General features: G+C 52.8%; 11 protein-coding genes across 11 annotated transcripts; 7 read left to right on the forward strand and 4 right to left on the reverse strand.

Annotated features, from left to right (window-relative positions):
• Nucleotides 1-92: 92 nt before the first annotated feature.
• On the reverse strand, nucleotides 93-3505 carry CC84DRAFT_1254727 (uncharacterized protein; the record flags this gene model as incomplete). The annotated part of the gene is made up of 12 exons (XM_018184485.1): nucleotides 93-472; nucleotides 521-624; nucleotides 672-792; nucleotides 875-1054; nucleotides 1107-1208; nucleotides 1255-1330; nucleotides 1377-1767; nucleotides 1882-1908; nucleotides 1956-2143; nucleotides 2202-2981; nucleotides 3029-3351; nucleotides 3403-3505. 12 exons carry the CDS (start codon nucleotides 3503-3505, stop codon nucleotides 93-95), a joined length of 2775 nt encoding a protein of 924 aa, XP_018042842.1.
• Nucleotides 3506-4215: 710 nt separating this feature from the next.
• On the reverse strand, nucleotides 4216-5222 carry CC84DRAFT_124104 (uncharacterized protein). Its single transcript, XM_018184041.1, has one exon. It carries the CDS (start codon nucleotides 5100-5102, stop codon nucleotides 4512-4514), a length of 591 nt encoding a protein of 196 aa, XP_018042843.1. The 5' UTR covers nucleotides 5103-5222; the 3' UTR covers nucleotides 4216-4511.
• A 99-nt stretch (nucleotides 5223-5321) lies between these two features.
• CC84DRAFT_1135162 (uncharacterized protein) lies at nucleotides 5322-6703 on the forward strand. The gene is made up of 2 exons (XM_018176049.1): nucleotides 5322-5913; nucleotides 5969-6703. Exons 1-2 carry the CDS (start codon nucleotides 5343-5345, stop codon nucleotides 6526-6528), a joined length of 1131 nt encoding a protein of 376 aa, XP_018042844.1. The 5' UTR covers nucleotides 5322-5342; the 3' UTR covers nucleotides 6529-6703.
• A 312-nt stretch (nucleotides 6704-7015) lies between these two features.
• CC84DRAFT_1080344 (uncharacterized protein) lies at nucleotides 7016-8187 on the reverse strand (the record flags this gene model as incomplete). The annotated part of the gene is made up of 3 exons (XM_018173890.1): nucleotides 7016-7859; nucleotides 7912-8028; nucleotides 8081-8187. The coding sequence occupies 3 exons, from the start codon at nucleotides 8185-8187 to the stop codon at nucleotides 7016-7018; spliced, it is 1068 nt and encodes a 355-aa protein (XP_018042845.1).
• A 645-nt stretch (nucleotides 8188-8832) lies between these two features.
• Nucleotides 8833-11731, forward strand: CC84DRAFT_1183119 (ORMDL-domain-containing protein; the record flags this gene model as incomplete). The annotated part of the gene is made up of 4 exons (XM_018180668.1): nucleotides 8833-8968; nucleotides 9073-9431; nucleotides 9778-9781; nucleotides 10260-11731. 4 exons carry the CDS (start codon nucleotides 8833-8835, stop codon nucleotides 11729-11731), a joined length of 1971 nt encoding a protein of 656 aa, XP_018042846.1.
• Nucleotides 11732-13556: 1825 nt separating this feature from the next.
• Nucleotides 13557-15196, forward strand: CC84DRAFT_1135173 (exopolygalacturonase; the record flags this gene model as incomplete). The annotated part of the gene is made up of 6 exons (XM_018176050.1): nucleotides 13557-14084; nucleotides 14139-14219; nucleotides 14270-14332; nucleotides 14382-14478; nucleotides 14531-14982; nucleotides 15050-15196. The coding sequence occupies 6 exons, from the start codon at nucleotides 13557-13559 to the stop codon at nucleotides 15194-15196; spliced, it is 1368 nt and encodes a 455-aa protein (XP_018042847.1).
• A 798-nt stretch (nucleotides 15197-15994) lies between these two features.
• On the forward strand, nucleotides 15995-17213 carry CC84DRAFT_1135177 (Asparaginase/glutaminase; the record flags this gene model as incomplete). The annotated part of the gene is made up of 2 exons (XM_018176051.1): nucleotides 15995-16137; nucleotides 16187-17213. The coding sequence occupies 2 exons, from the start codon at nucleotides 15995-15997 to the stop codon at nucleotides 17211-17213; spliced, it is 1170 nt and encodes a 389-aa protein (XP_018042848.1).
• Nucleotides 17214-18405: 1192 nt separating this feature from the next.
• CC84DRAFT_124176 (uncharacterized protein) lies at nucleotides 18406-20210 on the forward strand. The gene has a single exon (XM_018184063.1). It carries the CDS (start codon nucleotides 18869-18871, stop codon nucleotides 19988-19990), a length of 1122 nt encoding a protein of 373 aa, XP_018042849.1. The 5' UTR covers nucleotides 18406-18868; the 3' UTR covers nucleotides 19991-20210.
• A 1985-nt stretch (nucleotides 20211-22195) lies between these two features.
• CC84DRAFT_1192643 (MFS general substrate transporter) lies at nucleotides 22196-23831 on the forward strand (the record flags this gene model as incomplete). Its single annotated transcript, XM_018181255.1, has 3 exons — nucleotides 22196-22460; nucleotides 22511-22984; nucleotides 23035-23831. The coding sequence occupies 3 exons, from the start codon at nucleotides 22196-22198 to the stop codon at nucleotides 23829-23831; spliced, it is 1536 nt and encodes a 511-aa protein (XP_018042850.1).
• Nucleotides 23832-24051: 220 nt separating this feature from the next.
• Nucleotides 24052-25275, forward strand: CC84DRAFT_1159787 (Brix-domain-containing protein). Its single transcript, XM_018177328.1, has 2 exons — nucleotides 24052-24302; nucleotides 24357-25275. Exons 1-2 carry the CDS (start codon nucleotides 24153-24155, stop codon nucleotides 25092-25094), a joined length of 888 nt encoding a protein of 295 aa, XP_018042851.1. The 5' UTR covers nucleotides 24052-24152; the 3' UTR covers nucleotides 25095-25275.
• Nucleotides 25176-26304, reverse strand: CC84DRAFT_1159788 (uncharacterized protein). Its single transcript, XM_018177329.1, has one exon. The coding sequence runs from the start codon at nucleotides 26247-26249 to the stop codon at nucleotides 25473-25475; it is 777 nt and encodes a 258-aa protein (XP_018042852.1). The 5' UTR covers nucleotides 26250-26304; the 3' UTR covers nucleotides 25176-25472.
• Between the last annotated feature and the right edge of the window lie 110 nt (nucleotides 26305-26414).

The following is a 26414-nucleotide window of genomic DNA, read 5'->3' on the forward strand; positions in this document are numbered from 1 at the left end:
CAGGCTTCGGACACGCCAACAGTCGATCTCCCTGTATCCAACCCCAAGGAACCAAGCGCAAGACATTGACGACTTGGTATCTGTACTAGCAATCATACCGTAGGCATCTGCTGGTTGATCCTCTCCTCCCGTCGCTGAATTTCAGCCATCTTCACCGCCTGAATTAAACAGGGTCGAATCTGGTCAGTGAAGAGCTTCCTCAGTTTTCCCGTCTGTCGCATAACCTCACGCCTGAAAGTCTTCGCTTCAGGCCGATGATCGTCCTTCCTGGAGCACGCCATGTCGATCTCATGCTGTATTTCCGCGAAAATGTTCTTGATGTTGCTAATCAGCTGTTGTTGTAGGTCATTGAGATTACCAACAAGCTCTTCGAACATCATGATGTAGAGCTGATAGTAAGGTCCGTCCGGCACAGTGAGAGCCATTTCGAAGGCTTTGCATCTGGCATCATGGAGGGTGTATGACCGCGACCCTGCATATGATTTAGCGATATTAACGTTGAATATACGTAGAATCGTACTCTTTTTCGGTTGAGCTGTATTTGCCGTATCGTAGGCGGACTTAAAGGCAGCGTAGAAGTAGCTACTCGTGCCGTGTGGTCCGAGAGCACGGTCTCGTTTATCTCTGATATGGATCAGCTGGATCACTTTGAGGTGATCGCATGAACAGACCTTATCATTCTGATCGCCTGTTTCTGTGTTGAGGTGCAAGCTTTTTCAAGCGTCCGTTGGCGCACACGTATTCCTGCCTGTACCTTTGCGCTAAGACCTACGGCGTCATAATGTGGACCATCTATCAGATGTATATCAGTATCAAGGTCAAGGAAGTTCTGGGGAGAGTCTGGCGATTGGAGATGTTAAGGAGACCAACTCACGCTCAATTTCGGTGAACAGTTCTTCGACAGTGCTCCGGATACCCTGGATCAGCTCAGTGAAGAATCGGGGGATCTTGTCATCGCTTAGATCATCTAAGCTGGCCATGATGACCTTGCGTGGTTCCGCGTAAAGCTCTTCGTTGAGGTCGAATTCTTTACGCTGCCCCGTGACTGTCAGACCTGTGTCAATCTATCAGCATTGATCCATATGAGGTTGCGAGGAAGTCAGTACCATGCTTCTTCATGAGTGCTTTGTGTGTAGCAGAATTCATCGACTTAGCGAACCCTGCATGAGTCTCGAGTCCTGCTTCAGCCCAAGATCTCTCTTTTTGCACTGGAATCATTGTTAGTCAAATTAGAAAGCTTCGCTGAGCACTTACCGATATGGTCTCTAACAGCTTCCATGTGTCCGCTTGTCAGATCGTGGAATTGCTCTTCGATGATTGTCACGATGCTCTGTATGGGTTAGTCAGACCGACATGCAGAATATATCTTCACCAACCTGACAGCTTCCAGCGAATTGCTCGTCAACCTCAGCTTTCCGTTGCGCGATAGTGACAGTGCCCGACATCTCAAGAGAGTTCATGGTACATTCCCACGTTTCGTGAATATGATGCCGTAAAGTCTCCCATAGTCCATCGGCAGGGAAGCCTGCGATTATACTCCTTAACTCCGGAATGCCAGAAGCCTCTTTAGACAGACGTGGTGCTTCGCAGCTCTCATCAGGGGTCCATGATGAGTAGCCTGGAGCATGCTTGCCATACTCGTAGTTGTCTATGCAGACTATGATGATCTTCGGGTAATGCTTCTTCCAGATCTTCTTAGATAACAGCTTCCCTCGAAAATCAGCTACGGTTTGTTGATTCCGTGCAAGGACGTGAAGTTCGAAGTCACTTATAAAATGTCAGTATGAATTCTGGGCAAATCAAGACCGATAGCCTTAATTCCTAATGACGGGACGATATGGAGGGTCTTTGAAGACTCTGATGTTGACATAACGCACCTACGTGTTTTCAATCTCCTTTCGCCTGATTCTGGTATTTGTTAGCTTGCATGCACTCTCATAATCCAAACAACTTACTTCTTCCCCTGGATCTGCTCTTCTAGCTCTCGCTTGATAGTGATCTCGTCCACGTTCTCTTCTTGCTCTTTCAGAATTAGAAGCTCTGCATCTACTTGAGCGATCTGTTGCTGAAGCGATGCGTAGGTTTGGCGTTGTTCCCGGGTAAACCGCCCACGTGTCTTTTTTTTTATTTTTTCATCTATTTCCTGCCGAATCGATGAGTTCAAATCCAGAAACAGTGTTGCGGGAAGACCGAAAACGTACCGCAGAATGCGTGAGAACTAAGATGACACCTCCTGGCCCCCTCTGCTTGAGGGCCATTTTGATTGTTGCATAGAGCTCGTTGTTTGCGAGACATCTCTTCATTTCGGAAACGACCATAATCTTATCAGCATTTTTTAGTGCCGTGTGAGCCCGATCTACGTGAGCTCTGTTCGTGTCACCGACACCAGGTGCATCCTTTAATATATTTCCTTTGTTCAGAACAGGTGAATTTGAAGCGACAGCAACCTTTTCGACGAGTGGATATGGGCAGCACTCTGCCTCGGTTCCTTCTGCGAATGGTTCTGATGCCTTCCTAATAAAGGGAGCGATGAACTTCCTCACGGCTTCAACTGTCGCGCATCCCTGTTCTATTTTGCTGGTGATGCCATCGCGTCCCTGAATGTTTTTATACAGGCAGTCGAGCCTCTTTCCGAAGGAACGCAGGGACTTGCTATCGTCGATGCTTTCGAGGTATTGGTCTGCTGCCTCATGGTCCCGGTATCCCTGGTCTGGTCCTAGAATCTTCAGGTCAAGTATCATCGCGATCAGCCGAGTAGGAGCTTCTGTTGCTTCGGCGTCTTCATCCCCGGAGTCGTCCTCACCGATGCTTTCCGGATGAGTCGACTGCCAGTGGCGGTTTTCACGAAACCCGTCCTCAAACATCTTCATGACGTACGGCTTGCTGTACAAGAAAATCTGAACCAGATACGGGTGCTTCTGGTCGTTGTAGAGTGGACGAAATTCCATTACGGTATTCGTCACGCTATCAGTTCCGCCCATCTGAGCTACATCAGTCTTGTTCTATATCATCAGTATAGAGGACCTACAGCGTTTCCAAGGTCTATGCCGGTAAGAGAGATGATCGTGTGGGACTTCCCCTGACCCGTCTTCCCCAGCACAGCCGGGTAGTGATCGGCGCTTCCCCAAGGAGGGACTGCCCGGGTGCGCAAGAGGTTGAGTAGATACTCCTTCTCTTCTCCGTCGCAGGGAAGATTTTGAATGAAACTGTATGCTTCTTCGCTTGCAGCCTTGGCCAAGCGTTTAGCTTCTCTAGAAGGTGGCTGGCTAAAAGGATGCGATGAGCGGGGCTTCGCTGCTGTCGTAGGCTCAGCTGGTACTAGTCCTTGCCGTTTAGAATTGAGCGGCGATCCTGGAATTTGTCAGTGAGTATATCCCTACGTCAAACCATCCTTGGACTTACCCTCTCGCTTCTGTGGCATCGCCTGTGCGCTCCTCTGTGAGTGTTGCATTGCAATGCCTTCAGCTTTCATCGACAGTGCTGATTTGAGCGGGTTCCGTGGCATGACTCCAAGTCTTTCGCTACTTAGAACACATGTATTGCTAATCGAATATGATAGCGGGTATTTTGAGTACGGAACCGAGGTCCAGCTGAGACTAGGCAGCGAAAGCGGTATCTGTGGTTGCCATAAGGGCAAGGAGAGAAGTAGAGAGTAAGTAAGAAGACTGCTTTAATGCAGGTGATCGAGGGAGATTGCGCAGCTTCCTCGACAAGTGAAGGTGAGAGACAGGAGAGGGGTGTTTTTTTTTTTTTGCCCTCTCACCTGCTGCCATGGTAACCATAGGTAATCTGGTAGTTTGGTGGATTGGCGGGGTACACAATTGGAAGGGAAAGAACGACTGAGCAGATCTCGTGCCATGAGGCACATGTAAGCTGCGACACCAAGACTTTACTAGACAAAATAAAGATGTGCATCTGATGAGAGAAAGACTATGGAAAAGACATTACATTACACGATGTAGAGCGAATCTATGGTAGTCAAGGTCGTTGCAGACTCTTTCCAAGTTCAGGATGGCCTGATCGCATAATCTCCAAAATTTCAACACAAACAAGCTCAACGTAATAAGCCATCCAAAATTCTGGGCGCTACCAATTATTGCCTAGGAGACGACGTAACGGCCCAGAAGATGAGTGTTCGACTCGCCGGAACATTGACAGATCGATGCGGTGCGCCATCTGTTGTAAAGCGGTTGGGGCGTCTAAGACTGCCACATCATGGCTTCTAGGGTGCCGTGCAGTTGCATCGCGACGTATGACATGAAGTCAACGAATATTTGGGTGTACAGCCATCAGGCCTTGCTGGAACACTTCGGGGCCCAGTAGCCTCGTAGATTCAATCTTCGTGCTCGTACCTTTTCGTCGCGAGCGTACCTCGTGTCCGTATAGTGAAGCATATATTGGATGTGAATTCGTTTGTATTTCATGCATTTCTTTGCGCATGTTCGTAGACATGAGGTGTCATCGAGGCCAAGGAGATATTCGTATTCCGAGCTTGCCGAAGAGAACCGCGATCATTCGTTGTTGAAATCTGTAAAGCCTACAGTTTCGTCCATGATATTCGCAAAACTCTTGGTCTTCCGCTCCTTGCCAGCGGTGACAGGCGGAAACTGGGCCATCTTCGTTCGGAAACCCTCCGAGACCTTGATAGCCGGAGCGAGATGGTCGACATTTCCATGGATAACATAACCAGCCCTGTCCATCGCCACGGCCAGCTCCTCTTGGTGGTTATCCAGAAGCGCGGTATTAGGCACAACGATGAGCGGGACTTGATACCGTAGAGCTTCGAGAATAGATCCTGAGCCAGCATGGGAAATGGCGAGTCCTTGAGTCTGCTGGACTAGCTTGAACTGCTCTTTAAGGCCGCTCGAGTCGAAGTCCATGCCGTCGATCTTCAGCTCCTGCTCAGTACTAATCGCTTTCAGATACTGGCGCGCTGCTTCGGCAGTACTATGATAGACATCCTTGGCGGTCCCGTACTGAATGAAGATATGCGTAACTCCGCATTCCAAGAATGCATCCAAAGATGAAGGAGAAAGAACAGCCTCGATAAGCTTTGTGAATGGTGCTGTTGCACCGGTCGTAACAAAGCACAGCTTCGACATGCTGAGTCCAAGGTTAATTCCGGACCGTAAAAAGATTCAATGTACGAGTGTGGCATCCAACTCCAAGATTACCGATTTAGTCGTATTCAGCGTGATGCATATTGCTGTTGATGCTGAGGTTCATTGAATAGACAGGACCGCCCCGGCCCGGGCGCACTTTCTTCCATCGTGTCTTGGCACTCGGGGGTCCGCCCATCGCGAAAAGTTAACGACGGCCAGCACCGCCAGCCCATTCCAGCAATGGCTTCAATATCACGGCGGCTTGTGCTACTATCGCGGCGCTGTCCGTCGAGAACGCCCTCCGCATACGCCGCGCCAAAGTACACAGCCCAATGGCAGGCCCGACCGCTATCCTCCACGCCCGCCCGCCGCGCAGATGAGAACAACCCTGGGCCCCCAAAGGAAGCCGCCATCCCCAGCGCAACGCCCTCGGATCCCATCGCAGAGGCGACAGATCCTGTTTCTACTCCCAAGCAAGGGACTGCTGCGTCAGCGCTCAAACAGCTCGCGGAGGACTTGAAGGCACTGGATCCGGAAGTCATTGAGGATGCGATCCGCAAGGGCCGCGAGGGCATAAGCTGGACCAACGACGAGATGACCAAGAACATGAACGAAGAAGACTGGATCATCGACGAGGACGACCCGCGCAAGGCATCGCTTGGGTTTTGGTCCGAGGGCGAGCCCACGCTGGGCAAAGACGAGGACTACTACGGCGACGACCTGACGAGCTTGGGTCACGGAGAGTTGGAGCAGCACAGAGAATTGAGGGAGTATGCGCGGTTGATTGCGTGGGAGCTGCCGCTGCTGAGCCGTACGTGATATCAACATGCCATGATGAACAGCGCAATGCTAACCTCCCGCCCCAGAACTCGCACGCCCTTTCGAGCCCCCCACCGCAGAAACCCCCTTCCGCTTCCGCTATACCTCCTACCTCGGCGAATCGCATCCCGCCACCAACAAAGTCGTCGTCGAGTTCTCCGCCAACGACCTCGCCCTTTCCCCAACCCAACGCGACAAGCTCATCAAACTCGCCGGCGTGCGCTTCAACCCGGACACCGAGATCATCAAAATGTCGTGCGAGGCCTTCGACACGCAGGCCCAGAACAAGCGCTTCCTCGGCGAGACCATTACCAATCTCCTGAATGAAGCGAAGGACTCGAGGGATACCTTTGCCGACGTGCCGTTCGATTTCAGACACCACAAGCCCAAGTTCCGGCCGGAGTTTCCCAAGGAGTGGATCATGACGGAGCAGAGGAAGAAGTATTTGGCGGAGAAGAGGGAGCAGATGATGCTGTTGGAGGAGGAGAAGGCGAATACGAGCGGCTTGGTGGACGGCAAGAACATTGTTGCGAACAGTATGCCTGCGGCAATCGCGCAGCCCGAACCGGTGATGGTTGGTGGACCGAGGGGCAGGGCGCTGCGTTGAGCGACGCGAGGGTACGAGGGACTGGTTTGACTTGCATTTTCAAGGGGTAGAAGCGCGGAAGAGCTGTATATCATGTTGTACACTGTAACATATAGCAAGAGCTGCTGCCGGTGGCGGCGCAGTACTGGACTTGTAAAAATACAACCAAAGATGGAAGCAATGTATTCTGAGCCGCGAACATGTAGGATTAACTCCCTCGGGGTTGTTTCTGTCTGCCTCGCGCTCTGATCGCTAGCAGTCCACCCCGCCGCTTGAATCGCTGGTAATCCACACCGGAACGCCGCCGCTCGCTGTCAATGCACTATACTGGGTAGGTTCTATGCTACGCTGCAGTGCTTCCTGGACCATTGTTGTTTGCACCATCCTCCTGGATGGCTGTCGTCGAACACAGATACTCATACATGGTGCAATGGTGATAAGGACTCCCAGGCCGCAACGTGACCAGGTCATCTGAGTCTTGAATGCCAATTTTTCATCCAGCGATTGCTCATGCAGCCGCTCCTGCTGCGCTCTGACGTTTTCTCTTGTTGCCTTTCGCTGCGGGCTCTCCATCCTCCCTCTTTCGCTTCGGAGCGCGACTGCTGCCCCCCTTGGGCCGGTATGCTGAGTCGTTCTCACCACCCTTGCTCTTCCGACCACCCTTGCCTGGCGCCCCGGGTTCACCTTCGAGTCCTTCGTCCTCTTCATGATCGGTTTTGGGACCTGGCGTGCCTGCCGCAGCCGACTGGCGCTTCCCCCGAGCCCCTGCATTTGCCTTTGGCGCGGCCTTCTCCGCCATGTTCTCTGGGTGTTGGGGGTCCTTGTCCTGCAGGAAAACTTGTGGTTGGTGCTTCCGGAGCCAGCTGTAGACACTGTCTGGGTTTCGTACCGAGAGATCTTTCTCGGTGGGCGGGGGATGGCTGGAGGGTATGCGGATGGGGCGGGCATCGAAGGCGTTGGGATCGGCGAATGCTTGATCCAGGAGGGCAAGGTATTCTTCTTCGTGGGTAGGCGACATGTAGCCGGGCGCTGTCTCTGATAGGTCCAAGCCCTCTATGGGCGGGTCGGGAGCTTCCGTCGAGTGTGGTATCTTGGCTTCGAGACCGGCGAGGGAGCGCGACAGCTGAATGGTTTGTGAGTTGTGGAGAGCCTCGGCACGACGCGTGTATTCGTCGGCTGTGATGATGCCGTTGGCAAGCTCTGTCCGGAGGCTGTTCAAGCGCTGCTGCACGACCTCGGGGTCTTCGATGGTGGGTTTGGCGTCAATCTCGGCTTGTTCTCGCAGGTCCAGGCGCAGCCTCGCGGGCAGTCGTGCGCTATCGTTCATCTCGAGGAGGATGTCGAGGATTTGGCTGCAGCGCGTCAGCTATACCGTGCCGCGATCGGGGAGGGCGTGGCACGCACTCGTTCTGCTCGCGCAGCCTGCGCGCAACTGCTTGCGACTTCCATTCCTCGAGGATGTAGTTGTTGCTCGCTGTCATCGTCTCGTCGAAGCGCACGCGCATCTTCCTGTACTTGCGCCTGTGTCGGGCGGTCAGCGGGCGGTCTCCTGAGTGGGCGGGCGCGACGGTACCTCCACGAGCGCTTGACGGGCTTGCTCTGCGCGCCGTCGTGCTCGTGAGCGGCGTGAACAGCGGGCTGCGGCGGGGCGTCGGCAGGCGCGTCTCCTGGGGAGGCCATTGTGCAGTGCAGGATGCCGGCGCGGATGGTGCGAGCAAGCGTGGAGAAGCGTGCAGCGGGAGCTGGCCGCTGCGAAGACGGGCGCGGTCGAGATGCATGTTGGACCACGGCGGCCCGAGCGTCGCGCATAGGTGAATTTGGCTAGCCATCATGTTTCCACCGAAGTCACCTGCCCTGCTTCCTCCTCAGTCCTCGCCGCGTCAGGGGAACTGCTGCCTGTCTCCACGCACTGCATGCCCATTGAGCCCGCTGCCTCGCCCACCACCATCTCCAGTCCCCGCCACCGCCACTCGTTGACCGCGTCGAAGCTCGGACAAGCCGGAAAGGTGTTGCGTACGCAGTCCCAGCAGTAAGCCTCCACCCACCCGCACGCCACCCTGTCCGCCATGCCATACTGACGTGCCTGCCAAAGCCTCACAACGAACGCCATCCTCCGCCCGCGCTGTCTCTGCACCCCAGACCGCACCGAGGGCCGCTCCGTTCGGCCTCGCTGACGGTTCTCCCGCATCGCCTCCACCCCACCCACGCCTCCCGCGAACAAGCTCCAATACCGCCAAGCTGTCACCCATACTCCTCAACCGCACCTCGCGCTTGAGCTTCGCCGGCGACCCGCGACCCCGCCGACCGAGTGCTTCGCCAGGGAAGATGCCCTTGGACGCAAAAGAGGTCCGGAGGCGGCGTAGCAGTAGTCTTGTCTATACCGAACCCCCCGAATCGCTCGAGCAGCTCAGCGACCAGGCCGCTCTGCCCAACCTCAACGCGGAATGGGTGAATGCAAAAGGTCAGCACTCCTGCATCCGCCTGGGCGGCCCCTGCGAGTCGTGGGGCAGTTGTCGCTGCGCACGTGTGGCCTCTCGAGCGACGCCTGGCTAACACAACACACAGGTGCCTGGGTAATACACATCGTCCTCATCGCCCTCGGCAAGATATTATTCGACATCATTCCGGGTGTGTCGCAGGAGACCTCGTGGACCCTGACCAACATCTCATATGTGGCGGGATCCTATCTCATGTTCCACTACGTCCGCGGCGTGCCCTTCGACTTCAATTCGGGTGCCTACGACAACCTCAACATGTGGGAACAGATCGACAACGGCGACCAGTACACACCCGCCAAGAAGTTCCTGCTCATGGTGCCGATCGGGCTGTTCTTGCTCAGCACCCACTATACCCGCTATGACCTCACATATTTCATCATCAACACATTAGCCACACTGGCCGTAGTCATCCCGAAGCTGCCAGCGGTGAGTGATGAGACGTCCTCCCAACCTGCGCCCAAGCTGATCGTAAACAGGCACACAGGCTTCGCATTTCATTTTTTTCGCCCCCGCCGGACGATGCATAGGTTGGCTACTGCGGTACCGAATGGGACAATTATCATTGCTTCCACTGTAATTTTGCTTGTATTTCTATCATCCGCCCAAAAGCGAGCCCGAGATTGAGTTGCATTGAGCGGGCAGGCGTTTCGGCTAGAAAACATGAAAGGGACGATGCTCTATAGCGTACAGCTTGAATCCATTTCCATTGCGCATCTGAACTGCATCCCTTGGTCGGGTCTGCTCGCTTGAGCATCGTCGAACTATTGCTCAGCTTGGTAAGCACCGGCATGCAGTGCCGCTACACACGAAACACGACTTCTGAAACAGCTACAGACAAGCGCATATGACCTATAGTAATGCACCCAAAGAAATACGGGTTATTTGACCAATGGCAGAATTGTGGTCGGGGAACCTTAGCGAATGAGAACAGGCTTGGACCCTGGCAAGCCCGTTGCAGTTGGGGGGGCCGCTCACGCTACACGTGCTACAGACCCATTACCCGTTTCGTCATCATCCGGGTAATCGATATTTTCCATCTTTCGCATCAATCTGATTGCGATGCCTGTCTATACCTGCACCGCAGTCAAGTTTGACTGTCAGGCTCACCATCCGCCTTGACATCCCTGTGTACATCATGACTACTACGACCTGAAAGAACAAACATACCTGTATTAGCCTAGTAACCTCTAGCTGGCATTCCCCGAAAAACACCGCCCCATTATTTGCATCGTCAACAGGTGAAGAGCTATCTAGACATGGCGTGGAAACAGCTGGAGCCGACTGGGCCGCACGTCACCTACGGCGCCATAACGTTCTTCCTGCTCTCCTACGCTTTGTTCTCGCTGTTCATCCGCAACCGCCTCCACCTTTCCGAACCACCTCTAGCAACCCTCTTCGGCATCGTCGTCGGGCCGAAGGGCCTGGCCTTCCTCCAGCCTTACGAGTGGGGCTTCGGCGACGACATCGTGCAAGAGTTCACGCGCCTCATCGCCGGCATCCAGTGCTTCGCCGTCGGCCTCGAGCTCCCACAGCACTACTTCACCAAAGGCGGGAAATGGAAGGACATCGCCATACTCCTCGGCCCCGTGATGACCTTCGGCTGGCTCGTCTGCGCCGGCTTCATCATGCTCCTGTTTAAGACGGACATCCCCTCCGCCCTCGTCATATCTGCGTGTCTAACGCCCACTGACCCCGTTCTCGCTGCCTCCGTCCTGTCCAACTCCCAGTTCAGCACGCGCGTCCCGAAGCGTGTACGCGACCTGCTCTCCGCCGAGTCCGGCGTCAACGACGGCGTGTCATTTCCCTTCCTGTACCTCGGACTGAGCATCATCACGCGCTCGACCTTCGTCGGCATGTTCAAGAAATGGATGCTCATTACCGTCCTCTACCAGTGCGCGTTCGGCATCATCCTCGGACTCGTCATAGGCTTTACCTTCAACAAGATCTTCACGTTTAGCCACAAGCGCGAGCTCATGGGATCCGCATCATACCTCTCATTCTACCTCCTGCTTGCTGTCTTCGCACTCGGCATCGCATCGACGCTGGGCGTAGACGACTTCCTCGTTACCTTCTTCGCAGGTCTGGGTTTCTCCCACGGTGGCAACTTCCCTACCGCCGATGCCCGCCTGCCCATCATCATAGACTTGATGCTCAACAGCACTATGTTCGTCTTCTTCGGCGCCATGATCCCCTGGGCGTCCTTCAGCCAGCTCGACTCCATCACTCCGGGCCGCCTCTTCGCGCTCCTCGCACTCATCCTGCTCTTCCGCAGAATCCCCGTCGTCTACGCAATGTATAAGATGAAGCTGCTCCCGCACATCCGCACAACTACCGAAGCCCTCTTCGCAGGCCACTTCGGCCCCATGGGCGTCGGCGCCCTCTTCCTCGCCATCGAGGCCCGCGCCCAGCTCGAAACCGACACTTCCCTCCCGCTTCCTAACCCACCGTCTGACCTGCCCCTCGAAGAACAGCGTACGATTACGCTAGTCTGGCCGATTATCTGCTTTGTGGTGCTGGGCAGTGTCTTGGTGCACGGGATGAGCACGCTGGTCATCAGCCTGAGTGGGCATTTTGCGAGGAAGGAGGGGGAGAGAGCGAGTTTGTTAGGGGGCGAGACGGAGGGTTTGCATGGGATGGTGTTTGGGGAGGAGGATGCGATGAGGGGGGAGGATGAGGATGAGGATGAGGAGGATACAAGGAGGAATGCGCTATTTAGAGGGACGTGAGGCTAGAAGATGGGTGGTGTGTTAATTTGAGTAGAAAGAGGAGTGCTACGTTTACATGTGTCGAAAGACTATGGATTACGATGTGCAGTGTGATTGCTTCGTCCACGGCTTTAGAGGATTCCGGGCTGCCAACGCGTCCCGCTTCACGAACTCCTCCACGAACCTCTTGATCTGATGTGGATGTTGCCGCTTGATTGCATCGGTAAGTCACTCCTCCCCCACACCCATGTTCCATTCCCACCAAGAAATCTTGCCAATGGCGGCATCTCGTTCCTCGGTCGCGGGTCTCACTTTCACGGCAGCCGCGCGCCATTGCGATTGAAAGGCAAGCGCCAGAGAAAGATCCTTGTGGAAGGCAGCCTCTGAATCTGTTTCGGGATCTGGAAGGCGGTGTCATCGGGTCAGCTGCTGGAGTCCGATGAAGGTGAGAACCAAGATATCATAGGAATACGCATGTATTCGGTGAGAAACCGCCGTTGTATGTGAGCAGGAGGTGCAAAGGAAGCACATGACCCATCGGGATGCTGTTCTGCAGCGAATGGCCAAATATGAAGAACGACCTAAAGAAGTAGTGAAAACAGCGCAACAGTGGAAGTGGTATGATCACACTTCAGCCCCATGAGAGAGCCACTGGCATTCCGAATCGGTCGAAGGTGCGCCGAATTCAAGTCTGCAGCAGCCGACAGCCTCGTTTAATGGCGACATTGAGCATCAAAGTTCAAGAGCGATACATCAGTGCTTCTACGTCATTCATGCAGCTCGACAAGGTCCTATCCGTGGACTCCTTACTCGCGACGTGACACAATGATGGAAAAAGAAATGAGCATCTCAGTGCAGCCATTGAATTTGTTTGCACTCGAGAGCTCACTGTGCCGCTTTTTGCAGATCCAGATAGCTCCGATGAGGAAGAGGCAGTGGAGCGTCCGTGCATCAATCTTACAGAGATGAATACTCGGCCGGAAAGTGAGGAACTTCGCTTGTGGAAATTTTAGTCCAGGGGGAAGGCGGCAGGTATCACAGTGCGCCGATTCTAATCATCTGGAGAATGAGGCTTCACGATTGTTTGCGTTACTTCAGCTGAACCGTGTGAGTACACTTTATATTTAATGGATTCCTCTGTTGGACAAGCTTTAATGCCTATAGTACCTATGGTAATGAATGAACAGTACATTAGATTGAGCAGCAAAGCGTATCCCTGGCTTGGCTGTCAGTGTGGGGCAACAAAATGTGATGAGGATTGATAATGCGTCTTTGATGTATATGCCAATCATACACCACGGCGATACAGTATGAGATAAGAGACGACAAAATAAGGTTTACTAGCTTCAAGTCCCCCTAGGCTCTACTACTCCTTCTCCAAATTACGGGTACCAGCTTAGATCCAGTCTTTTTGTCGGTGAAGAGGAGGATTATTTTCCCGGCGCCAGGCGCTTTCCGCCCCAGAGCCAAGACCTTCCAAGACTCTTGCCCCCGCACTCCGCACTTTCCACTCCCAAGCATTCCAAGGTTGCTTTTCTCTGCTTCGGTCGTCTGCCGTCCATCCGCGGGTATCTGGTCGCGATGGTCTTGGCTCCGCGACAATTTAGGCCGATGAACCAGAACAGTACTGGCGCGGTACCTGCGTGCGGCGTATTAATTCATCCACGTATCGCAGCTGGTCTTGGGAGTTGTGTTGTGCAGGCCTACGCACCCTGTTCGTTGATTTCACGAGCGATGGTTCGCGCAGAATCAATATATAAACGATCATGGTTGCTGATAACAGCATCCGCGCGTTCGAGGATTAATTGGTTGATCCACAACCCGGCCTCTATAGAAACTTGTCAATATGCGTTTCAGCAGCGTTTGCAGTGTGCTTGCACTCTGCGCCTCTTTGGCGGAAGCATCACCGTCACATGGCAAGCCAAAGATCCCTGCGCGGCCTGTCTTAACCCCCGCTCCGTACAATTCTGGTAAAGAGTTCCCACGCTCTGCACCCCGAAGCAAGAACAAGAAGTGTTTTGTCAAACCCGGGAAGGGCGACGACCGCGACGACGCCGCCAGGATCAAGACTGCGCTCAAGAAATGCAACAACGGTGGAACAGTCATCCTCGACCAGTCGTACCTTGTCAGCTCACCGTTGGATCTCACTTTCCTCAAGCACGTCGACGTTGTCATTACTGGGGAAATTCACTTCAATGCAAAGGATGTTTACTACTGGGCTTCAAATAGCTTCAAGTATGATTTTCAGAACATGAGCACGTTTTGGAAGTGGGGAGGCAAGGACGTGAACATTTATGGCGACTTGAGCAACGGCAAGTCAGTCATCGACGGTCATGGTCAAGCATATTGGGAGGAGATTGTGACCAACAAAACTGTAAGTTCCAAGAATTACCAGACCTTTGATCTATGTACTGATTTACAATTCTAGCTGCTCCGACCCATCCTCTTCTCCATTGATGGCTTGAAGGGCGGCAGCATGTCTAACCTACGGATGCGCAACTCTCCTAACGTAAGTGCTGCATGTCCTGCACATTTAAGTAGCTACTAAATCTACGGTAGTGGTTTAACATCATCGCCAATTCTAGCGATATTATCATTAGCGACCTGGACATCCAAGCCAAGGTATCCATCCTCACCGAGAACACTTGAGGCATTGACTAAGCCTGAACAGAGCACCGGCGGCGTGAAAATTGCCAACTCAGATGGCTGGGACACCTACCGGTCAGACAATGTCGTGATTCAGAACTCATTCGTGGACAATACCGATGGTACGTAATAACGAAATCCTGTTTGCCTCCCAGATTCTAAACTTGTCACTAGATTGCGTATCATTCAAACCGAACAGCACAAACGTGATTGTCCAGAATCTGAATTGCATCGGCTCCCATGGCATCTCGGTTGGTTCTCTCGGTCAATACGCGAATCTAACCGATATCGTCGAGAACCTGTATGTCTACAATATCACTATGACCAATGCCAGCGATTTCGCCCGCATAAAGGTATGGCCCGGCGTCCAATCCAGCTTCCAGGAGCTCCTGAACGGTGGGGGCGGTCTTGGCTACGTCCGAAATGTCACCTACGACACCCTCCATAGCATCAACAACGACCGAGCCATCACCATCACCCAGTGCTACGGCCAGAAGAACCAGACTCTCTGCCAAGAGTTCCCTGCGAACCTGACGATTGAGGACGTTACGATCAGGAATATGTGGGGTACGACGAGCTTGTCCACAGATCCTGAGGCGGGAACATTGATTTGCAGCGCACCTGATGTAAGTTCAAAACAAAATCCGTCCGAGCGTCGATTCTTTGCATGGTCAGGCGCTGACAATATGACAGCGATGCAGCAACATTCGAGTGGAAAATATCACCATTGATGTGCCCAGTGGCAACACTACTGAGTGGGAGTGCGCCAACATCGATGAGAGTCTTTTGGACATCAACTGTGTCCCGACTGATGGAGACCGTGACACCACTAACGGTTAAATACGAATGTTCCAAGATAGAAGTAGACATAATCGAAAAAACCTTTGGGTTTGGACCTTACCAAGATATTCGGACCCCTGATGGTCCACTTCAATGTGGGAGCATCGATGTGCGCCTTCACGAGCAGATCAGAACTCAAGATAGAACAGGACTGAATTTAGGTATCGCGTGAAAGTGATGAGATTGAATTTAAAGAACATGAGCGCGGTAGTGACGTGAAGCGACGCGTTCGCTCTCAGGTGCTCGGTAGAACAAAACAACGGCGCTATTGGTTATGTTTGGGCAGGGCTAGTGTGTGCATTGGAATCGTCCGCTTGGTTCTGGCACAGCAATCTTATCCGACTGTTCGTTGCGTGCATCTTATTATGAAATAAAATACTTATCCCCCAGCACCAGTTCTCGGAGACCTTGATGATATTTGCAACACGTCGACTCAGGGTTGCACAGTCTCTGCTTCTCTAGCAAGCTACGCAGCCCCGCTTCCTCAGCTTTAAATATGACGCAGCGTCGATAACACGCGCACCAATACAGTGCCGCCTTCACACCCCCACCTCCCTCATCAAGTTATGCTGCCAAGAGCGGATATGCACTTCCTATCAGCACTCTACGTCGTTGATCGCGTTGTTGTTTGGGCACAGCACCCGGAGCGATGCGGAGGGTATTGTTAAAGGCCCTGGCATCTCTCAAAAGACGAGCGGGTCATCATTAAGAGTGGGACGGAAAGTATATAAATGAGCTGTTTCAACATGTCTTCATCGTTATATTTGGTAGGCATTGTGGAGATTTCCAACCCTGACTATGCTTCTCACTTTTCTAGCGTCTGCCTTGCTCGTGGCGTCTAGCAATGCTGCACCAGCATTACCGCGCCGCAATGTAACGACAGCAAGCGAGCGCTTGGGCCTGACGTGGTTGGGAGCCAACAGTACGCTTCCTAAAATCCTGTGATTATACCCCTATTCTTTGCCCACATATGGCTCACAAGCTAGATAGGGTTCTATTCACCGGAGGCACGATCTCAGGTGGTTCGATATATGGAGCTCTGGACGACACTCAATACGGCCAACTATCAATCACTGGTGAAGACATTATAGCTCGAAATCCATATCTCCTGAACAATACGCAATTGGCCGTTTCAAATTGGACCACCGAGGACGATGGTTCCACCGGTACCAACGATGCTCTGGTCATGAACATGACTCGATTTGCTTACGATGCCCTGTGCTCAGAAGATAGCGATATTGTTGGCGCGGTATATACTCACGGCACAAACTCGCTGGAAGAGACAGCTTTCCTAATGGACAGCCTTGTCAATTGCGGCAAACCTATTGTCGCAGTAGGATCAATGCGTCCCTGGACCCACCTGTCTTTCGATGGAGATGCGAACTTCTTCGACGGTGTCATGCTGGCTGCGAGCCCAGAAGCACGAAACCGAGGCCTTATGGTTGCATTCAACGCCCGCATTATTCCCGGATATTGGGTGACCAAGCTGCATTCGACAAATCCAAACGCCTTTGGTCCTACTGCAACAGGTGATCTAGGCCTCTTCGTCAATAGTCTGCCGGTCTTCTATAATACACCATCGCAGCCCTTATTCAAGTACTACTTCAATCTATCTCTCGTTTCTAGCCATCCTTCGTATCCGGCACTTCCAAAGGTCGATATCCTTTACGCGGCACGGGAGTTTGACGGGAAGCTAGTACTCGATGCCCAGGCAAATGGTGCAGTAGGTGTGGTTATAGCTGGGACCGGCAATGGCGGAATACCAACCGGGCAAGACGAGATTGCTGAAGCTCTTGAGACGGGGCTGCAAGTTGTGGTTGGAACGAGAAGTCCTTTTGGACCGAGCAGCCCAAGCCAGGTGCCTACATACGCGAAGTCAGGCCTTGTGCATGTCATTCAGGCAAGAATAATGTTACAATTGGCAATCGCAAGTGGCATGGGTATGAATCAGACAATAGGCTTATTTGAAGGAGGGTTCAGGAAGGCAATTGGGCAGCCTTGGACTCCTGGTACATGACTAGGCCACTAAGATGCTTACCAAGGCAGCTGTCTCTACAGAGCTGGAAATGTAGTGAATCAATTCGAATACAGTCTTTATATTGTTCGGCGTACATTGGCTGGATTTTAACACTATCTGCAAGCCGCATGCAAGACAGTGAGCCAGCGCATCCATGATCTTTTAGGGGTTACTCGAATATACGAACTTCTGAACGCATTATTGTTGCCTCGCTTCTCTTGTCAAAGTATCTATCATACCTATATGGAAAGCCAGGTCAAGATCGCAAGGTAGCTGATGTTGACGCAGACGTTGAGATCGAGCGTCTTTAGCTCGCATACTCTGAATTGAAGCTATTGGTTCCTGATACTATCATCCGAAAGCCAGAACGGCCCATGAATTGTTCCATGATAGCCACGACGCAATGCTACTTCAACAGATAGTTCCTAGGAGGTTTCAGCTCATTCCTTGGACTCGTCGAGATATACATTTCCGCGTCGAGTTGCATGGCGCTGTCACGCGCAAAACGCCCGCGGTCGAAGCGCTTGGAGGGAAACACGGAGTGGTGTATCAATGGAATTCAGCTTTAGATCCAATCACGGTGCTCATTCCTGTGCTGGCCAGTCACCACAATTTAGTGGATACCGTGGGTTTCTGCTGGACAATCATATATATCCCCACAGATGATCATTGTCTCCGACCCTCTCTCTATTTGCCTGAGTTCCAAACTTATTGGATAGGCGATGATGACTACCTAAGCATGAGCTTGCGCTACCACGAGGCTGAGCCTGACATTCCCAAAGAACGCTTACTCGCGTCTGAAGGCACGATTGTACTGGCAGTAAGGTCCGTCGGCTGCGCCAAGCTAGGTGTGGTGCCATGGTGGAATGTCCTCGCCTATCTCAGTAGCTGCTTACCGCTTCATCGTCTGCTGTAACCCGTCTTCGATCCACCAGAACGATCATCGCCATTTCACGCGCGGACATGAGATCTTCAATTGTCCAAGAAATGCGTTCCCTAGATGAGCAAAGGATTGACCCAACCGCCAAGGTGAGAAAATGCTACATGATGTATAAGGCGTTTGATAGACAGAAGTGCTGCTGAAGTGGAGTTAGTCCTGTACCACTATCCGAATGAGGTTTAGTGAAGTGGGGCTGAGGTCTCCTGTGAACAATAGGCAGCACCCTTTCGTCGAACACATACTCATAAGCTCCTTCCACAAGATAAATGTTTCGTCAAAATTTGTATTCTGCGTTTTAGGACTCTGAACTTCTTGCTTACCAGTTGCCGCCATCACCGATCTGTAGCACCAGGCTGAGCGACGCAATCCTGCAGCTGTGGTAACCAACTGCGTTCTATGGGGCCTCAACATTTTCGATTTCACTTCAACCCATGTACCTGAGTTCAATTCTGGGCCATACATTCCCATTTTCAGCTGCTGCAACGGGTCAAGCATACACTTGAACGTCACCTTTGATGAGTGGGAGAGTCTCAGCTTCGGGCATACACCTCCGCGAGTACTTATCCCACTCTCACCATTCTGCGGCTGGTGGCACGTGGACGAGAACCTGAATAATTTCGACAGAAGAGTCTTGGCACAAGGCTACTTTGATTGCCCGCCCAACGACATTTTATATTTGGGGTATCTGCCTCAAACGGACTTTAGTAGCCCAACGATGGACGTGGCTGCACGGAAAAAGAGTCTTTTACTCTCTCTACCAATGGAGCTGAGGCTTGAAATTTGGAGGTGGACTCTAAGCGATCCTTCAGTGCCCGACTTGGTCGCGAACATTGGGAGGGACAAGAAATATGTGCGTCGAGATTCCGCTACAGGCACGGTCATACCACGAGTGAAAGCCTGGCTGGAGCCAGGCCGCAACCAGTCTATCGGTCTGGGTTTATTGCGTACGAACAAGTCCATCTACGAAGAAGCACTTCCCTTGCTGTATAACGCCGTCAGATTTGCCCCAACCGATCACCAGGGCATCTTCCCGTTATTTCTGGACTCGCTGTCTCCGTATGCGCGATCATTGATCCATCACATAAAACTGCATGTACCACGACAAATCTACGACCTAGACCTCTTCGGCGCCCATCCAGACTCACTTTTCCACTGGGCGATCACTTGCGCGCAGATCGCGAAACTTGAGGGGCAGCTTAGAGACGTAGAAGTCGAAGGGCTCTGGTTTGAGTCACGATTCGTCAACGAGAAGACTAAATATTCGATCCTCTTCCCGCTATGCAAGATCAAGACAAAGAAAGTATTTGGGCCGAACAATGACGACGGGATGGAACGACTGCTCCTACACGCGAGTAGGGAACTCGCACGCAAAGCTGATTTGCGCAGAAATCAAGCTCTTTTGACAGAGCTAAAGGACGCTGTGGCCAAGGATCGTGGAGAAACAGACCCGGAAGAGGAAGACCAGGAAAAGGGAGCGCTGGAAAACTCCGTGGGGCAGCTAGAGCATCGAAACTCAGACATGCTACGTCAGCCATACTCTTCCCCAATCACATCTGACGACATAATTCTGCGTAATCTCAGCACAGTCGCCGGCATTGACGCGTTTGAGAAAGAGCTAAAGGAGCACACAAGTCCAGTCGGGGAAAATAGCTCTACTGATGATGCTGCAACACTGACGGACGACTGGGATTTGATCAGCTATCGGAGTGGGGCCTCCACACCAACGGATCGTCCGCCTACGTACATGTCGAGGTGCAGCGCAGATTCGTGGACGGACGTGGCTTCGACAATTGCAGAGGTTCACAATCTGGATACGGATGAAGACGTAGCGAAGTAGGGCTTGTGTAGGGGTACCTGGGTCGTTGATCGATCGGTGGTCTAAATCTGTTCAATCTTAGCATTGAAGAACCATGTGCAGTGCATTTGCCGCTCGCGCCTGGCTTAAAGCTTTCGAAGCAAGAGCTTTGAAAATTCTGGTCGCAGGCTTAATTTTCTCTTTGACATGGTTGTCAGTATCTTATACTAGGTCTACTCTAGGTCTACTACCATAGGCATACAACCTTCTCTGCAAGATCTATACCCGGAATATACCTATCAGTTACCTCTCCCAGAATAACAACTCTCCTTGCTAATTCGGATCTGCCGATACGAGGAGCCAAACCGATGGTGCCCGGTTTTCCAACACTGTCCCAAGACTTTCTGTCCAAAACAAAAAAGATGTAGGCCCATGCGTGCGGCCAAGCCCGCTTATCTGATTTGCAACATCCGGCGATGGATGTGATATGAGGCTCGAGGTATGGCTGCAATAGTGTGAAAATCCAGTTTGACAACCCACGCACTTGGACGATCGCCAAGGTTGTCGGGCAACCAGGCAGTCCGTATTTGCAATGAAGAATTACATCGTCCTCTCCAGATCCGTCGTCGCTTTAGCCAGCGCGTATCACACGACCACAGTAACATCGGGCTACACGATAACCCAGACCGCATATTTTAACTGCACCGCCACGCCGCTCCCGGAATCATGCACCTTCAATTCAAGAAACTGGACCGGAACGGCCACAATGTGGACATTTACGATCCCATCGGGTGGCACGGCTCCCGTTCTTTTCCTCTGCTCATTTTCCGCTCCTGTCTCAATGTTGATCAATATCGCAGCGGTCGAAGTCGACCCAGACCCATCCGACGTATTTAACCAGGCCGAATGCTTTCAATCAAGTATGGATAGCTACTGGGCGAGTTTATCAGCTGCCAGGGCTGTTACGAGCACCTATAGTACATCGTAAAGGCCCATCTTCACTGCATGTGCGCTCCAACCAGCGAGCTCCACCACAAGTAATGGAACGGTGTCAAGTCTGTTGACTAGTGCTTTACCGAAGGCATCGTCAACAGAGAGTACCGCGCACCAATCGAGCGGGAATGTTGGACTGGGAAAATTCAGTGGCAGGTCTCGGGGCGGTTATTGGAGGGCTGTTTGCTGGAATTGAAACATGTTAAGGAGTATTGGTACATGTAAATGATTAGGTGGCTTCTCGACTCATCGGTGGACAGACTTCCACTGCCCTATCCGTACAGTAGAGTGGCTAGCGACATCCAGTCGAGACCTCTAATATCGCTGGAATGACCAGCGAGTTAAGTTTCCACTTGAGGTACGGCAATGGATGCAGCTTGTCGAATGGAACCTTGTGAGAATTCTTGCAGTTGTCGCGCTCCTTAGTACCGCAGCTTCCGTCTCGAACGACACGTGGTAGGATATCACCACCGTACTTCCGCGTTGACGTGGGCTTCGTTGAGCGAAAGGTCTATGTTGACCTTTGGGTGCAGCATCGAATAGAGTGAGTTCACTATGAGCAGGAGAAAAGCGACGTGCAGTCCCGTCCAGTCCATGTGTATGACTGAAGCTTCGTTGTGTTATTTAGGGTTGGAGGTTCAACGCGACTGCGGTGATGCAAAGCTATCCGGGTATGCAGCTACAAGAGGGGATATGGTGGCAATTTCGTGCGAACGGGTGCGCTACGCATTGCAGTGTTCGTTTGCAGTACAAAAGAGGGCTATTTACGGGTCAAGCTCCAAAGAACTCGGTGAGAACGTGTATGTACTAGATGCCAGGACGTCTGGAGTTCTCTATCTTTCCATCGCAGCAACCTCCTGCCTTGTCTAGGCTAGCGCGCTTTACACAAGCTGTGAACGTCATAGACCGGAGCCTATCTCCGTCCCTGGATCTCACAACTCTACCGTCTATCTTATCAACACAAGCCATCAAGCCATCATGTACCCCGCCTCATGCGGCTGTTAGCTTCCGTAGGGTGAAGGTCCTGATGCACCGCGGACCACAGATATAGGGCGACGCGCCGCGAGCAAGGGTTCACGATAAGGAAATATGGATCGCAACATTAAACAGCACCTGATAGGACCATCTTGCATTCGATGTCGGCAGTGAGATGAAAGGCATCGGCATATCATTTGGGGTTGATGCTACTGTACTTATATTGTACGACATCATAGACGTGATTTCGTAGATTCTAAACCTCCAAAAGTTGCCAAAATGAGCGGTCCACCATCAGAGACAGCTGAAAAGAAGTCAGTACATTCGCCTCCGGTACCACATTCCGATATCGAGATCGGCAGCATTGATTTCGTCACGGAAAGCACCAAAGATGGCGACGAGGCCCTCCGTTTCCTAAGAAATCAGCATGATGTTGGTCAGATGACTTCCGAGGACGAGAGAAAGTTGGTAAAGAAGATAGACCGGATGATCATGCCGTTGATGTGGTGTTGTTACTGCTTACAGTATCTCGATAAGACTTTGGGTATGATAATGATTAAATGCTTCGACGACTGACTCGTTAACAATGGCCAGTGAATTATGCGGCCGTCATGGGCCTTTACGACGACGCCAATATTACCACGGCGCAATTCTCGAACCTCGCTCTCTTCTTCTATGTGTCGTATCTGGCCCTCGAATTTCCTCACGGATGGGGTATGCAACGCTATCCGACCGCAAAGTATCTTGGTGCCGCTGTCGCGCTGTGGGGTTTGGTGACTGCCCTGACATGTGTGTGCAAGAATTATGGCGCACTTGTCGCAACTCGGATCCTACTAGGGTGCTTTGAATCGGCGGTCGCGCCAAGCTTGATCTTGATAACAGGAATGTGGTACAAGAAGCAGGAACAACCGTTGCGTACCGGCATCTGGTATCTGGGTGTTGGAACAGGGACGATGATCGGGTCGCTGATCTCTTTTGGCTTCCAACACTACACAAGTAAGACCTTCACAAGCTGGCAGATCATGTTCTTGGTCGTCGGCCTCATCACAGTCTCAGTGGGCGTGCTCGGTAAGGATTCCCACATCAGAATCCTCATGCTCCGTATGCTGACCGGACAGTCATGCTTTTGCTTCCAGACAACCCGATGTCGTCGCGCCTGACTCCTTCAGAGAAGGTATGGGCCGTCGAACGCCTGCGTGAAAACCAGACTGGAATCGAGAACAAGCATTTCAAATGGCACCAAGTCGTTGAATGTCTCAAAGACCCGCAAACCTGGATGCTTTCGCTGATCACCATCTCCTCAAACGTCCCCAATGGTGCCGTATCGTCCTACCAGGCCACACTGATCAAGGGTTTCGGTTTCGACTCCAAGCACACAGCCCTCCTTCAGCTCCCATCTGGGGCAGTGAGCGTCATCTCCATTCTTATGGCCGCCTATCTCGCTGGTCACTTCGATCAACGAGGTCTCAATGTCGTAACTCTTCTTGTCCCTGGTGCCATTGGAGGCGCTCTCATGGCCTTCTTGCCCAATTCGAACAAAGCCGGAAAGCTAATTGGCAACTACCTCACCAACTGCATCGGCGCCAGTCTGCCATTGCTATACTCTTGGGTCGCCGCCAACATTGCCGGACACACCAAGAAGGTGACAATGAACGCGATTCTGCTCATGTCGTTCTGTCTCGGTAATATCATCGGCCCATTGACTTTTAGGCAGAAAGATGCACCAGAGTTCGTGCCTGCAAAGATCACAATCATTGTGACTTGCGCGATTGCAGCGGGGTTGACCTTGTTGTTGAGGATGTACTATTCCTGGGAGAACAAGAGGAGAGAGGCCCTGGCTGTGGGGAGGGTGAAGGACGAGGAGTTTTTGGATCTCACGGATAAGGAGAACAAGCACTTTAGGTATCGATTGTAGATGGAGATGAACCCAAGAATCAAAGTGTCTACTTTCGGTTTCCAGAGATGTGAAGCTGCCCAATACGATCTTGCCTCGCTGTCCCCAATCAGATTACGGACGTGGAGGCGGAGTCGCCTCGTTCCCACCCCGCTGTTATCGATAAGGAGCGATGCACGGGCCAACGCTAAAATAATTCTCGAACTCCAGCGCAACGCGAACGAACTCAATCAACTCTGTACGATACTCCACGCTCCGGCTCCGCTGTTGCTTACACATACACCAACCGCCAAACCCTCAGACGCGCCTCATCTGCAACAGGAAACGCACCACTTTGCAGCCATGCAGCGACGACAGGCTCGCGAACGGCGGGATTACCTTTATCGCAGGGCTTTGACGCTCAGAGATGCAGAGCTGGCAGCGAAGCGAGCCGCGTTGAAGCAGTCGCTCAGTTCTGGTAAACCTCTGACAAAGGACCTTGCTGAGGACACAGTCAGTTCAGCTCATTGTGCGCATCTTTGTTCAACAAGCTAACCTCAGCGTTAGAGCCTGCGACAAGACTACAAATATGACGAATCGAGGGCCGACCGAACGGTGGAAGAAGAACTCGGAATGGACGACGAATACTCGCAGTTGTCCGGCGTAGTAGACCCGCGCATCCTGGTCACAACCAGCCGAGACCCGTCAAGCCGATTGAGCACATTCGCGAAGGAGATCAGATTGTTGCTACCCACGAGTATACGACTGAACCGCGGAAATTTGATCCTGGGCAACCTCGTTGGGAGCGCGAAATCGAGCGGACTGTCGGACGTGGTCCTTGTGCACGAACACCGCGGAACCCCAACAGCCTTGACAGTCTCTCACCTTCCCCACGGCCCAACCGCTTCCTTCTCGCTGCACAACGTCGTCCTCCGCTCAGACATACCCAATGCGTCACGCGGCACGGTGTCGGAATCATATCCTCACTTGATTTTTGAGGGATTCACGTCAAAACTCGGTGAAAGAGTCGTCACAGTCATCAAGCATTTGTTCCCGCCGCGGGATGGCGCTGTCAAAACGGGCAACAGAGTCGTTACGTTCGTGAACAGGGAGGATACGATTGAGGTCAGGCACCACGTGTACGTGCGAACGGGGTACCAGAGCGTCGAGCTTGCAGAAGTGGGGCCCAGGATGAGCATGCGACTCTTCGAGATAAGGAGCGGGACACTAGACTCTAAGGAGGGAGACGTGGAGTGGCATCTCAACCAGTACACGCGGACGGGCAGGAAGAAAGACTATCTATGAGGGGAAGCTGCTTGACGAAGCGAAGGCTGAGCCCATCAGCGGGCGACAGCGAGGAACCGTTATACACGTGAAAGTTGTACGGTAATCCACTGTTCATGAGATTGAAGTGAAGCAACGCATCAGCTCGCGCCAGAAGCGAGCTCATCGGCGTAGATAGATATATACCCCAAACACTGACTCCAACTCATGCGCCTATGCTGATGCTTTTCCCTTCACCCTTTCCACAATCAACATGCCTCCCCACGAGTGCTTCGCACGGCGATCTCGTCGTCCCTTTACCTCCTTTAACCCGAAGTGTCGTTGAAGCCTCGTGCAAGCGTTGCCGCGTTCTCGCAGCACATCCACTGATCAGTTATATCACCCATCCCCGCTTGGCCTTCAATCCACCTCCATACCTTCCGCCTCCCTCGCGCTCCTCCCCTGTGCCGCCTTCCCCGCCTTCTTCGCCGCCCTCCCCCTCTCCTCCTCTAAACTCAACAAGCTTCCGTCAACCCTCAACACTCCCTTTCCCTTGCCACCCCTAACATCCCACTCCCTCACCCTCACCCGCATGCTGGTTCCCTTCTTCACCTCATTCAGCTCCCCATCCATCCACCAACCCCCCTCATCAGCAATCCTTCCATCAAACCCCTTCTTTTTCTTCCCCGTCTGCGCCGCATTCCACGTCCAGTCCGCAGGCAGATGCTCCTTCATGACGGTGATAGCGAAGGTGTTTAGGTGCGCGAGCGTGATGTGCGTGCCCGCCTGATGGGTGAGGGTAGCGTCGAGATAAGCGTTGGGCGCGGGGCGCCATACGAGCAAGGACGCGGTGGCCCAGACGTACGGCGCCATGTACTCGTCGACGCAGCGCGTGAGGACGACGCCTTCCTCGGCTTCGACGCGGCGTTCGTCGTCGTCGGAGTCGGGCGCAGAGGAGACGTGCTTGCGAGATGACTTGTGGGTGGAGGTTTTCGGCGGCTGCGCGGAGAGAGAGACGTCTTCGTAGGCGAGGATGACGCCCTTCGCGGGTGGGTAGTAGGTTAAGAGGAGCGGGGAAAAGACTTCGGCGCTGAGGGCGGGGAGCGCAGCGTGCAGGCTTATGGGTGGGAGAGGAACATATTGCGATATGCGTGTGACGTGGAGGAGATTGTCTTCGGACTCTTGGATTGGCGACATGGTGAGAGGCGTCCAAGACGTGTCGCGACGGTGCGGACGTTTGCGATCAGCTGTCGTCGGGATGTTGCGCGTATCAAAAAAAGTTGGAGATGTCGGAGGTAGCGAGGTCGAATCGCCGACGCTAAGGAAGAGTGGGTCTGGTGAGCCAGGTACAGGAACGGGACG

The sequence above is a fragment of the Paraphaeosphaeria sporulosa genome (genome assembly GCF_001642045.1).
Source record: "Paraphaeosphaeria sporulosa strain AP3s5-JAC2a unplaced genomic scaffold CC84scaffold_1, whole genome shotgun sequence".
In the NCBI taxonomy this organism is placed as follows: Eukaryota; Fungi; Ascomycota; class Dothideomycetes; order Pleosporales; family Didymosphaeriaceae; genus Paraphaeosphaeria; species Paraphaeosphaeria sporulosa.